General features: G+C 49.7%; 1 protein-coding gene across 1 annotated transcript; it reads left to right on the top strand.

Annotated features, from left to right (window-relative positions):
• Positions 1-1,134: 1,134 nt before the first annotated feature.
• Positions 1,135-2,474, top strand: SFN (stratifin). Its single transcript, XM_066269977.1, has one exon. It carries the CDS (start codon positions 1,227-1,229, stop codon positions 1,971-1,973), a length of 747 nt encoding a protein of 248 aa, XP_066126074.1. The 5' UTR covers positions 1,135-1,226; the 3' UTR covers positions 1,974-2,474.
• The last annotated feature ends 11,858 nt before the right edge of the window (positions 2,475-14,332 follow it).

Here is a 14,332-nt window from a genome sequence, read left to right as displayed (position 1 = left end):
GAAAGTGGGACAGCCAGCAAACTGGGCCCCCACCCTCTGTGATCCCCACTGATAGGGGATGGCGGTGGCGTGGAGGGGGGGCAGGTGACCTGGTGTGGAGAGCCAGAGGGTAAGTCCTCAAACAAGTGGCAACAGGCCACTAACTTGAAAGGGAAAATTGTGTTGTGATGGGAAAGGTGTCCAACAAATCTACTGGGTGACTAATTACAATGGCTAGGCTGGAGCGTCAGAGGCTGCTCATTAAATACCTCATTAAGTGGCACTCTGAAAGCTGCCACCTGTGCATTCTGGGAGCTCAGAGGGGACAGGACCCTGAGAAAGGGTGAGCATGGGGGATAGAACCATTTCAATTTGCTAGTATTTTGTTTAGTATTTTAGCATCTGTATTCATTAGAGATATTGGTCTGTAGAGAACCATTTCAAAAAGCTTGGATCTCACTTCTAAATACATCCTGGCGCTCACACATCAGAGGCCTTGATGGAGGAGAAGCCTAAGGAAGTAGGATGCAGGGGACTTAGTAGCTAAATGACCTTGAGAAATCTCATCCCCTCTGAGCCTTAGTACTCCTCTCTAAAGTGGAGTAGTAGTCGCAGTCCTGTCCACCTCAGAGATGCAGCAGGGTTAAATTAGGTCATGAATACAAAAGTGCTTGGGAAACTGTAGAGCCCTACCTAAACTTGAATGATCTCCCCTAAACTTAGGGAGGAACCTATCTGGCAGGAATAATAACCCCATCTGCCTGCACATGGCTTTATGGGATCTGCCCAGGCTGATGCATCCATGTAGTTAAAGCAGCCATGTGGCTAAAGCCATCCTTAGCCCATGAAAGGACACCGTGAAGAACCTGATTTGGGAAACTGGGGCATCTTACTTAATGTGGGCACCCGTGTATTGGAAGCCTTGAACAAGAGGGGGCAGCGTGGAGCAGGGAAAGGTGCCTATCTATGCAGGTGGGACCACCCAAATTTCTCCTGCTGACTAACTATCCTGATGACTCACCCCACATCCCAGCCCTTTTACCTTTAAGGAAGAGCGGGAAAGGGTGGAGAAGAGGAGAAGGAGGGAGGTGCAGGTCCTCGGTCCCGCCCTCTGCCCCTCCCTCCCCACCCTGCTCTGGGCCAGGCCATCCAGCCAAAAGGCAGGCAGGGAGCAGGAGAGGCACAGAATCTAGCTTAGTCCTGAGGCAGCCAGTTAGCGCAGTGCCTGCCCGTCTGTCCCCGCAGCCATGGAGAGAGCAAGTCTGATCCAGAAGGCCAAGTTGGCAGAGCAGGCCGAACGCTATGAGGACATGGCAGCCTTCATGAAGAGCGCTGTGGAAAAAGGTGAGGAGCTATCCTGTGAAGAGCGAAACCTGCTCTCCGTGGCCTACAAGAACGTGGTGGGTGGCCAGAGGGCTGCCTGGAGGGTCCTGTCCAGCATCGAGCAGAAAAGCAATGAGGAGGCCTCAGAGGAGAAGGGTCCAGAGGTACGAGAGTACCGGGAGAAGGTGGAGACTGAGCTCCGGGGCGTGTGTAACACTGTGCTGGGCCTGCTGGACACCCACCTCATCAAGGAGGCTGGTGATGCCGAAAGCCGGGTCTTCTACCTGAAAATGAAGGGCGACTATTACCGCTATCTGGCTGAGGTGGCCACTGGTGACGACAAGAAGCGCATCATCGACTCTGCCCGGTCAGCCTACCAGGAGGCCATGGATATCAGCAAGAAGGAGATGCCACCCACCAACCCCATCCGCCTGGGCCTGGCCCTGAACTTTTCCGTTTTCCACTACGAGATCGCCAATAGCCCTGAGGAGGCCATCTCACTGGCCAAGACTACCTTCGACGAGGCCATGGCTGACCTGCACACCCTCAGTGAGGACTCCTACAAAGACAGCACCCTCATCATGCAGCTGCTGCGAGACAACCTGACGCTGTGGACGGCCGACAACGCTGGGGAAGAGGGCGGCGAGGCACCTGAGGAGCCCCAGAGCTGAGCCACCAGCTGCCCTTCCTGCCCTGCCCTGCCCACTCCAGTCCTCCACCCCCAGCAGAGGGGACTAGTATGGGGTGGGAGGCCCGACCCTTCACCCTGAGTGCTCTGCCCCAGCTCAGAGAGGCTGCAGAGAGGGACCAGCAGAGCTGAGGCCACTTAGAGCCATTGGGTCCCACTCCTTCTGCAGCAGTCGGGTGCTCCTGACCGGTGGTCATCCCACCCAGCCTTGTTCTCTGCACCCCCTCTTCAAGACCCCATCAGTGAACCTGGCCACTTCTTCCCCGGACTGGACTCCCCTCCCACCTGTCCCTGCTGCCTCTGGATCTTAGGAATTGAGGAGTGTCCCACTCTGGTGGCTGAGAACTGGACTGTGGCAGAGGCTGGAGATGTGTGTGTGTGTGTGTGTGTGTGTGTGTGTGTGTGTGTGTGTGTGTTAGAGAGGGAAAGTATATCTGCTGGGTGTGACCATGTTTCCTCTCAATAAAGTTCCCCCATGACACTCCTCCTGTCTTTTCCAGTTATTGGTGGAGGGCTGGGACTGGGATTGGTGTATGATTTACAGAAACCCTGATTTTGTACTGCTTATTTAGGTCTCTAACATCCCATGGGGCTGGCTCAGTCACCCGCAGGCAAGACTTGGGGCCGGTGACTTCAGGTGAGAGGCTGGCAGTCGGGCTGTCTCCATCAGGCCCCAAACAAACCGGTCTGGTCCCAGGAGTGTCAGGTGAGCTTAAAGGCGTCTCTGAGCCTCCTCTGCTGAAGAGCTCAGATCTGAGGGGATAGGAAACCACTGAAGTCTCAGGTATGAAGTCTGAGGACAGCGCTGCATGAATATGCTATAGTGAGCAGCACTGAGCACCCCCGATTTGAAAGTGGGGGGTAGTCACATCAGGTGCTCAGGTCTGAGAGGCGGCAAGTATACGATCTTGGGAAGGGGTGTGACACCGTCATTTAAAGTCCAGCTCTGAGGAGAGGGGAACGACTCTCAACGTTCGCAGACGGGATTAAAATGAAAACGGCTGGAAGAAAGGAGGCGCAAAATGGGCTGGAGGAAGCTCGAGGCGCTGAGACCGGCCTGGACTCCTGCCCCAACTCCCAGGTGCACCACGCCCGGCCTTGCGACTGCCTCACTGGTTCCCGCCTCCACGGCTCGGGCTGGAGGCGGGCCTGAGGTCGAAGTCATCCAATTACAGGAGGCTGCTGCTCGGCGTACTGGCCAATGGGAGAGTGAGTGGCGGGCGCGCGCGCGGCGCCGCGCTGCTGGTTCTGCGAGTCCCGAAACGCCCCTGCGGGACTGAGACAACCACGCCTCCTGTCGAACTCCAGGGGTGGCGCTTTCCGGGTTTCACTCAGGCAGGTTGCTACCTGTCCCGCGCGAGAGCTAGGTATCCTAAGAGCAACTGGACAGGGCGGTGCGGAAAAAGCAGTTCCCTCCCTTTGAGTCATCTACTTAACCTGCAGTGCCTTGCTGGCACGCCAGCTGGGAAAAGGCCACCAAGTGGCCCTCACCACAAACCAGAGTCCAGGCAGCCCTGAATTGGCGGTCAGAAGGCTTGGATTGCGTCCCTCACTTGGCTGTGAGGCCTTGGAAAAGCCATTATTTCCTTGAGCCTCGGTTTGCCCTTCTGCATCAAAAGGGGCTTGAACTAAAAGCTTTCCAATGAAACCTGAAGAATCTGTGTTCTGGTGTCAAGCTGCCTGGGTTTGACTCCCAGCCTGCCTTGGCCAAGGCTCTTAACCCTGCTTATTTTTATATCCTCTTTATAAAATGGGGATTAAAAAATAGTACCTTCCTCTTAAGAGATGCTGTGAGGTTTGAGAAATTAAGTGCACTTAAAGTAGTTCATAGTACATGTTGGCTATCATTAACCCTTCTAGCATCAATAGCCTAGGATTTATCCAGCTTTTTTTTTTTTTTTTTTTTTTTTTTTTTTTTTTTTAACAGAGACAGAGTCAGAGAGAGGGATAGATAGAGACAGACAGAAAGGGAGAGAGATGAGAAGAATCAGCTTATAATTGTTGCACCTTAGTTGTTCATTGATTGCTTTCTCATATGTACCTTTATGGACACTGGGGGGCTACAGCAGAGCCAGTGACCCCTTGCTCAAGTCAGGGACCTTGGGCTTCAAATCAGCGACCTTAGGGCTCAAGCCAGTGACCATGAGGTCATGTCTATGATCCCATGCTCAAGCCAGCGAATCCGTGCTCAAGCTGGTGAGCCCATGCTCAAGTCGGATGAGCCCACACTCAAGCTGGTGACCTCAGGGTTTCGAACCTGGGTCCTCCATGTCCCAGTCCAACGCTCTATCCACTGCACCACTGCCTGGTCAGGCTATCCAGCATTTTTAAAAAAGGTTTTATTTATTGATTTTACAGAGAAAGGAAGGGTGGGGTGGGGAGCGAGAAGTATCAACTCATAGTTGCTTCACTTAAGTTGTTAATTCGTTGCTTGTCATATATGCCTTGACCAGGCAAGGCTAGCGTTTTTTTGTTTTTTTCCAGAGACAGAGAGTGAGTTAGAGAGAGGGATAGACAGGGACAGGCGGACAGTCAGACAGGAAGGAAGAGAAATGAGAAGCATCAATTCTTTGTTGCAGCTCCTTAGTTCATTGATTGCTTTCTCGTATGTGCCTTGACCGTGGGGCTACAGCAGAGCGAGTAACCCCTTGCTCGAGCCATTGACCTTGGGTCCAAGCTGGTGAGCTTTGCTCAAACCAGATGAGCCCGCACGCAAGCTGGAGACCTCAGAGTCTCGAACCTGGGTCCTCCGCATCCCAGCCTGACACTATCCACTGCACCACCGCCTGGTCAGGCAAGGCTAGGGTTTTGAACTGGCAACCTCACTATTCCAGGTTGACACTTTATGCACTGCGCCACCACAGGTCAGGCTCTCCAGCATTTCTGGGCCAAAAGCAGAATCATCAGTCAGGCCCAGTCCCAAGGAGCAGTTTTACTGCTGAAGCTGACCTGCATGCTCACTGGGTCACCTGGGAATGCTGGCCTGACATCAAGTGGTCACTCCTCCACCTGGCATGATTGGGGGAACTCAGTTCGGCCTCATCAGGTTCCCCAGAGTCCCAGTTTGGCCACACCCATGGGACTCAAAATTGAACTGCTCTTATCAGAGTAATTCTACAGAGGAAGTTGGCAGAACCACTGCAATGCCTTCTCAGTCCCCTGTTTTCTCCCCTCCTTTCCTGGAAGTGTGTTGGATTTCCAAACCAGGCATAGACTCTGGGCTAGGGTAAGTGACTCCCCTTCAGCTCTGAAAGTGACCTGGTTTCTCTTACCAGACAGGTCTGGTAACTTTCTTTTAATGGAATAGGTCCTGGGAAAGGAACTTCTTTTTTCTCAGCCTCTGACTGCCTACTCTCTCTAGCATTCAGGGTTGCCATAGATGGAGAAAGAAATGAGCATGTTGGTGTTGAAGGATTTCAGAAGCATATGGTGTGGATTGGATTGGATTGGAGCATCATCAAATCAGATGGCTAAATGTGAGCTGGCTTAGGCACCAGACCATGAAGGTCCCAGACCTTTTTACCTTTGACATGTTTTTTTTTCTTAAATCTCTGTAAAGCTGTCTTTTAAAAAAATTTATTGACTTTAGAGAGTGTGAGAGAGAAACATCAATTTGTTATTTCATTTATTTATGCATTCATTTGTTGATTCTTGTCTGTGCCCTGACCAGGGATCACAATCTTGGTGTATTAGGACAGTGTTCTAACCAATTGAGCTACCCAGACAGAGCCAGTAAAGCTTTCTTTTTTTTGTTTGTTTGTTTGTTTGTTTGTATTTTTCTGAAGTTGGAAACAGGGAGGCAGTCAGACAGACTCACGCATGCGCCCAACCGGGATCCACCTGGCATGCGCATCAGGGGGCGATGCTCTGCCCATCTGGGGCGTTGCTCTGTTGCGACCAGAGCCACTCTAGTGGTTGAGGCAGAGGCCATGGAGCCATCCTCAGCTCCCAGGCCAACCCTGCTCCAATGGAGCCTTGGCTGCGGGAGGGGAAGCGAGAGACAGAGAGGAAGGAGAAGGGAGGGGTGGAGAAGCAGATGGGCGCTTCTCCTGTGTGCCCTGGCCGGGAATCGAACCTGGGAATCCTGCACTCCAGGCCGACGCTCTACCACTGAGCCAACCGGCCAGGGCTCAGTAAAGCTTTCTTACTGTTACCCAGAGTGGGGTTTCAGTGAGCATTTCTTGCCATCTTTTTCTGGCCTAAATAAGTCGTTTTAGAAATTTCAGTCCTACTGCTAATGGATATGGAGTTTCTTTTGGAGTGATGAAGTGTTCTGGATTTAAATTGTGGGGATATTTGTACAACTTTGTGAATATGTATGAAACACTGAACTGTACACTTTTTTTTTTTTTACAGGGACAGAGAGAGAGAGAGAGTCAGAGAGAGGGATAGATAGGGATAGATAGAAACGGAGACACATGAGAAGCATCAATCATCAGTTTTTCGTTGTGACACCTTAGTTGTTCATTGATTGCTTTCTCATATGTGTCTTGACCGCGGGCCTTCAGCAGACTGAGTAACCCCTTGCTTGAGCCAGCGACCTTGGGTCCAAGCTGTGAGCTTTTTGCTCAAGCCAGATGAGCCCGCACTCAAGTTGGCAACCTCGGGGTCTCAAACGTGGGTCCTCCGCATCCCAGTCCGATGCTCTATCCACTGCGCCACCGCCTAGTCAGGCTGAACTGTACACTTTTTTTTTTGTTGTTCTTTATTTTGGGGGAGGTGTTTTGTTTTTTTTTTGTGACAGAGACAGAGAGAGAGTCAGAGAGAGGGACAGACAGACAGGAAGGGAGAGAGATGAGAAGCATCAATTCTTCGTTGCGGCACCTTAGTTCATTGATTGCTTTCTCATATGTGCCTTGATGTGGAGAGCTACAGAAGACCAAGTGACTCTTTGCTCAAGCCAGTGACCTTGGGTCCAAGCTGGTGAGCCTTGCTCAAACCAGATGAGTCCGCGCTCAAGCTGGCGACCTCGGGGTCTCGAACCTGGGTCCTCCATATCCCAGTCCAATGCTCTATCCACTGCACCACTGCTTGGTTAGGCTGGTTCTTTTTTTTTAAGATTTTATTTGTTTATTAGAGAGAGAGAGAGGGAGAGAGAGAGAGAGAGAGAGAGATGTGGGGGGGGCGGGAAGCATCAACTCATAGTACAGTGGTACCTTGAGATACGAATTTAATTTGTTCTGTAACTGAGCTCATAAGTCAGTCAACTCGTATATCAAACTACTGATACTGGACCCGTGCGTGAACTAGCGGGAGCTTCCCAAATCACGACTTGTATCTCGGAATTTTGCTCGGTTCTCGAACAAAAATATGGACCAAGTCACAGCTCGTATCTTGAAAAATTCGTATGTTGGTCTATTTGTATCTCAAGGTACCACTGTAGTTGCTTCTTGTATTTGCCTTGACTGGGCAAGCCTAGGGTTTCAAACTGGTGACTTCAGCATTCCAGATTGATACTTTATCCACTGTGCCACCACAGGTCAGGCTGAATTGTACAACAGGGGTCTCAAACTCGTGGCCCGCCGAACAATTTTGTGCGGCCCGCAGACTAATCCACGAAGTTCAAAATATTTTGGATAAAATTAAGTAAGCCCGTGGATTAGTCTGCGGGCCGCACAAAATTGTTCGGCGGGTCGCATGCGGCCTGCGGGCCGCGAGTTTGAGACCCCTGCATTAGAAGGATGTATTTTATGGTATGTGAATTATATCTGTCTTAAAAATCAGCTCCAGAAGGCCAAGCAGGTCATAATACCAGTCAGGTTCCACTGGAAATTTCATAGTGATCATTCTCCCCTTCCCATTATCCTCTCCACTTGAGCACACTGTTATAACCTTTTCCAAATTTCAAAGCCCATCTTCAGGTCAAAACATGACTAACCAGCTTCTTTCTTCCTTTAACACATAGAACAGAGCTTTGAATATGTGCTATTTTGCCAACTCCTTTTGTTTATATAGGTACACTTATTGTTATGATTTCATATCTACTTGATTCTATCTTGGGGTTTGCAGCTATGTCCTGGGTTTATTTCTTGTCTCCTCAGAGAGCTCTCTAAAAATAGTAACTTTGTCCTATTATTCATTCTCTCTTCCCACAGGTTCTCCAGCAAGGTCTAGGTACAGGAAGGTGCTCAGAACTTAGTTTTGGTGGTTTTTTTTGTTTTTATAATACTGATTTATTCTTTTTTTTTTTTTTTTTTACAGAGAGAGAGAGTCAGAGAGAGGAATGGATAGGGACAGACAGACAGGAAGAGAGATGAGAAGCACAATTTTTTTTTTCTGTTGTGGCACTTTTAGTTGTTCATTGATTGCTTTCTCATATATGTGCCTAGACCATGAAGCTACCGTAGACTGAGTAACCCCTTGCTCAAGCCAGCGGCCTTGGGTCCAAGCTGGAGAGACTTGCTCAAACCAGATGAACCCACGCTCAAGCTGGCAACCTCAGGGTCTCGAACCTGGGTTCTCTGTGTCCCAGTCAGACACTATCCACTGCACCTCCACCTGGCCAGGCAGAACTTAGTTTTTTGTTGTTGTTGTTGTTTTTTATAGAACTTAATTTTTTTGTTTTTTTACGGAGACAGAGAAAGGAACAGAGACAGGAACGGAGAGATGAGAAGCATCAGTCATTAATTTTTCGTTGTGCATTGCGACACCTTAGTTGTTCATTGATTGCTTTCTCACATGTGCCCTGACCACAGGACTTCAGCAGACCAAGTAACTAACCCCTTGGTCGAGCCAGCGACCTTGGGTCCAAGCTGGTGAGCTTTTTTCTCAAACCAGATGAACCCACGCTCAAGCTGGCGACCTCGGGGTCTCGAACCTGGGTCCTTCCGCATCCCAGTCTGACACTCTATCCACTGTGCCACTGCCTGGTCAGGCTAGTTTTAAAACCATCCTTTCCGGTTGGCTCAGTGGTAGAACGTCGGCCTGGAGTGCAGAAGTCCCAGGTTCGATTCCCGGCCAGGGCACACAGGAGAAGCGCCAATCTGCTTCTCCACCCCTCCCCCTCTCCTTCCTCTCTGTTTCTCGCTTCCCCTCCCGCAGCCAGGGCTCCATTGGAGCAAAGATGGCCCGGGCGCTGAGGATGGCTCTGTGGCCTCTGCCTCAGGCACTGGAATGGCTCTGGAGGTGGGCAGAGCATCGCCCCCTGATGCGCATGCCAGGTGGATCCCGGTTGGGCGCATGCGGGAGTCTGTCTGACTGCCTCCCTGTTTCCAACTTCAGAAAAGTAAAAAAAATAAAAATTAAAAAAAAAAAAACCCAAAAAACAAAAACAAAAACAAAAAACCATCCTTTCTCCTGACCTGTGGTGGTGCTGTGGATAAAGCATCAACCTGGAATGCTAGGTTGCGGGTTCGAAACCCCAGGCTTGCCCAGTGAAGGCACATGTGAGAAGCAACTATGAGTTGCTTCCTGCTCTCCCTGCCTTTCTTTCTCTCTTCTCTCTAAAAATCAATAAATAAAATCTAAAAACCAACCAAACAAAAACCCAAACCATCCTTCCATGCTGGAAATCTGGTTTAGTGCCAGGTCCTCGGTTGTGGAAACAGAAATATAGCTGGTTCTGAGGGCTTGCAAAGATCTTCCTCTCTTAAGAATTTGAATGGTATGGGGAAAATTTGCAACCTAAGATTTTCTAGAGAAGATACCTACTCTTTTTTTTTTTTTCCTTTTACAGAGACAGAGAGAGGGATGGACAGACAGACAGGAATGGAGAGATGAGAGCATCAATCATTAGTTTTTCGTTGCGCGTTGCAACACCTTTGTTGTTCATTGATTGCTTTCTCATATGTGCCTTGACCGCGGGCCTTCAGCAGACCGAGTAACCCCTTGCTTGAGCCAGCGACCTTGGGCTCAAGCTGGTGAGCTTTTACTCAAACCAGATGAGCTCGCACTCAAGCTGGCGACCTCGGGGTCTCGAACCTGGGTCTTCCGCATCCCAGTCCGACGCTTTACCCACTGCGCCACCGCCTGGTCAGGCAGATACCTACTCTTTTTTTTTTTTTTGTATTTTTCTGAAACTGGAAACGGGGAGAGACAGTCAGACAGACTCCCGCATGCACCCGACTGGGATCCACCCGGCACGCCCACCAGGGGCGACACTCTGCCCACCAGGGGGCGATGCTCTGCCCCTCCGGGGCGTCGCTCTGCCGCGACCAGAGCCACTCTAGCGCCTGGGGCAGAGGCCAAGGAGCCATCCCCAGCGCCCGGGCCATCTTTGCTCCAATGGAGCCTTGGCTGTGGGAGGGGAAGAGAGAGAGAGGAAGGAGGGGGTGGGGGTAGAGAAGCAAATGGGTGCTTCTCCTATGTGCCCTGGCCGGGAATCGAACCCGGGTCCCCCGCACGCCAGGCCGATGCTCTACCGCTGAGCCAACTGGCCAGGGCCCTCTTTTTTTTTTTAAAGAACTTTTTTTTTTATTTTAATTTTTTTTTTTAATTTATTCATTTTTAGAGAGGAGAGAGACAGAGAGGGAGAGAGAGGAGAGAGAGACAGAGAGAAGGGGGGAGGAGCTGGAAGCATCAACTCCCATATGTGCCTTGACCAGGCAAGCCCAGGGTTTCAAACTGGCGACCTCAGCATTTCCAGGTCGACGCTTTATCCACTGCGCCACCACAGGTCAGGCCTAATTTTTTTTTTTGTATTTTTCTGAAGTTGGAAATGGGGAGGCAGTCAGACAGACTCCCGCATGCACCCAACCGGGATCCACCCGGCACGCCCACCAGGGGGCAATGCTCTGCCCATCTGGGGCATTGCTCTGTTGCAACCAGAGCCACTCTAGTGCCTGGGGCAGAGGCCAAGGAGCTATCCCCAGCGCCTGGGCCAACTTTGCTCCAATGGAGCCTTGGCTGCGGGAGGGGAAGAGAGAGACAGAGAGGAAGGAAAGGGGGAGGGGTGGAGAAGCAGATGGGCACTTCTCCTGTGTGCCCTGGCCGGGAATCGAACCCAGGACTCCTGCACGCCAGGCCGACGCTCTACCGCTGAGCCAACTGGCCAGGGCTTACAGATACCTATTCTTAATTGGCTCTGTAGATCTACAGGAGTAGGTGATGGAGAACAAGGCATTGGGTTCAACGTGCCTTCTCAGAACCAACCAGACACCCTAGGGATACCAAGGCATTGGGCTTGGCAGGCCACTCTGGAGCTCCTTCTAGAAAGACAAGATACTCCTATATACACACACGTCCAATGTGCAGATGTCCAGTGCCTTTTTGGGAAAACCTGAGTTTAGAAACTTGTACCGAGATTGTTCTGGCCAACAGTGTCCCACTCCTGCTTCTTCCTAGAGGACAGAGTACTGTAGCAGTAGCAGTGGGCCTCATTGCTGTTATCATCTTTGTTTTGCAGATAAAGAGAATGGGGCTCAGTATAGCTAAATAATCTGGGAGTAGAATGGATTTGACTCCAGAGTCCATGATTTTTAAATGACAACAGCTATTGACAAGTTGTGTTCAGAGAGTTCCCCAGAAGCTGCCACAGGGCAGGAGCCCAGTGGTTGGGGTTTCCCGTTTCCACACATGGCTAAAATAGCCACACATATGTTTGTAATGTATATTGGAGTTACACGAGTTAAAAATAAGTTTGAAAAGAGCCTGACCAGGCAGTGGCTCAGCAGATAGAGCATTGGGCTGGAACGCAGAGGACCCAGGTTTGAAACCCCAAGGTTGCGAGTTTGAGTGCGGGCTCATCTGGCTTGAGCGTGAGATCATCCGGCTTGAGTGTGGGATCACAGACATGACCCCATGGTCGCTGGCTTGAACCCAAAGGTCGCTGGCTTGAGCCCAAAGGTCGCTGGCTTGAGCCCAAAGGTCACTGGCTTGAAGCCCAAGGTCGCTGGCTTGAGCCCAAGGTCGCTGGCTTGAGCAAGAGGTCACTCGCTCTGCTGTAGTCCTCTGGTTAAGGCACATATGAGAAAGCATCAGTAAACAACTAAGGAGCCGCAAGAAACAATTGATACTTTTCATTTCTCTCCCTTCCTGTCCCTCTCTCTGTATCACAAAAAAAGAAAAAATAGTTTGAAAAGAACCATATTATGCTATGCTGCCCTGCTCCTAAGAATCAAGAAAGTCTTACTCTATTCTCACTCTAATACCACCCCAGGGCCCGGTAGAGAGGAATGATCTTTTTTTAAAAATATATATTTCCTCTAAATGCTGAGGTCGCTGGTTCGAAACCCTGGGCTTGCCTGGTCAAGGCACATATGGGAGTTGATGCTTCCGGCTCCTTCCCCCCCTTCTCTCTCTCTGTCTTTCTCTCCTCTCTCTCGGTCTCTCTCTCTCCTCTCTAAAAATGAATAAATAAAAAAAAATGAAAAAAAACTTGTTAAAAATGAATAGTACAAATCTTAAAAAAAAGTATTAAAAATATATATTGCAATATATTTATTTATTTATTCATTTTAGAGAGAAGAGTGAGTGAGAAAGTGAGAGAGAGAGAGAGAGAGAGAGAGAGAATGGGGGAGGAGCAGGAAGTATCAACTCCTATATGTGCCTTGATCGGGCAAGCCCAGGGTTTCAAACCAGTGACCTCAGCATTCCAGGCCAACGCTTTATGAGAGGAATGATCTTAAATGATAAAAAACTGTGTAGTGGACCAATTTCCCGACTCATTCACCAAGTTAAGGTTTCCTTATTCTGGTTATGTCCTTCCTTCCTTTTCAATTCTTCACCCGGTTCACAGGGTCTACCCACCCCCCAATCCTTGCTGTGTATATGGAGTGGGGAAGGCAGGTTTCTGCAGGGTAGGTCCCCCACTTCTCAGAACTACCCCCACACCAGCCCCTCCTACCCACTGAGTCAGGAGCCAGGAATGTCTGTGGGGGCAGTAGACAGGTATGTCACCCTGGGGGTGTCAAGCTGATTCACCTTTCATCTCCACCCAATCTTTTTACTGCTTGTTGGGAAATTTAACTCTTTATTTGCCTAGAGATAAAAGGGGAGATCTCAGACTCTGAACTCATGGAGTCTTCAGCCTGTGGCTAGATACAGTATCAGATTGTGGTATTCAAGAATTTTTTTTTTTTAAATCAGGGTACATATATTCAAAGAAAACATTTCCAGGTTATCTTGTCATTTAGTTCTGTTGCATACCCATTACCCAAAGAGAGATCGTCCTCCGTCACCCTCTATCCAGTTTTCTTTGTACCCCCCCCCCAATCACCACACTCCTGTCCATGTCTCTTAGTCTCACTTTTATGTCCCGCCAATGTATGGAATCCTGCAGTTCTTGTTTTTTTCTGATTCGCTTATTTCACTCTGCATAATGTTATCAAGATTTCACCATTCTGCTGTAAGTGATCTGATGTCATCATTTCTTCTAGCTGAATAGTATACCATGGTGTATATGGGTATTCAAGAAATTGATGTTGAAAGAGAAAGGAGGGTGGGAGGAAGACACATTTTCTCCCCTTTCTTCCTCCAGATTAAGGTTAACCTGAAATTTCCTTGTCTGAGTGTAGAGGGGACTGATTTTTAATTCAGAATAGATTGATTATGTGACCACTGGTATGCTTTATGAGATGAGGAAATTTTACCCATGTCCCTGTGTTCCTTCTGTGCTGTTTATGGTTCCAGGTAGCAATGTGCAAGCTCTAGATTAAGATATAGGAAGAAGCCACCAATCAGTGGGAAGAGAGCTGTATTTGCACTGTAAGCAATTTCTTGAGTTTTGTTTTTTTTTTCCTGAAGCTGGAAACAGGGATAGACAGTCAGACTCCCGCATGCACCCGACCAGGATCCACCCCGCACGCCCACCAGGGGCGATGCTCTGCCCCTCGGGGCGTCGCTCTGTCGGGACCAGAGCCACTCCAGCGCCTGGGGCAGAGGCCAAGAAGCCATCCCCAGCGCCAGGGCCATCTTTGCTCCAATGGAGCCTCACTGCGGGAGGGGAAGAGAGAGACAAAGAGGAAGGAGAGGGGGAGGGGTGGAGAAGCAGATGGGCGCCTCTCCTGTGTGCCCTGGCTGGGAATCAAACCGGGGACTTCTGCACGCCAGGCCGACGCTCTACCACTGAGCCAACCGGCCAGGGCCTAATTTCTTGAGTTTTTTTGTTTATTTGGGATGGCTTTGAAGAGGCCTTTCATCTCCCTCCTCCACAACTGATTCAGGGTTTTGGAAGAGGAAAGAAATTTAAAACTTTCCCGTGTATTCTATTCCAGAGCATTTTTACAAATGCTCGTTTTTTCACCTTATTTGGGCTCCTAATCCCCGGTCCATCTCCTCACTGCTTCTCAGTCTTAAGGTACATTGACACCTGAACTTCTGGGGCTTTCTGAAATTTGCTCCCTTGCCAGAAATGAAGAACACAATTGGTTGTAAATGAGACTTATGACTTCCGCCCTCAGTAGG

Source organism: Saccopteryx bilineata, chromosome 3 (assembly GCF_036850765.1).
Source record: "Saccopteryx bilineata isolate mSacBil1 chromosome 3, mSacBil1_pri_phased_curated, whole genome shotgun sequence".
NCBI classification, from domain to species: Eukaryota; Metazoa; Chordata; class Mammalia; order Chiroptera; family Emballonuridae; genus Saccopteryx; species Saccopteryx bilineata.
This window is presented reverse-complemented; position numbering and strand designations above follow the sequence as displayed.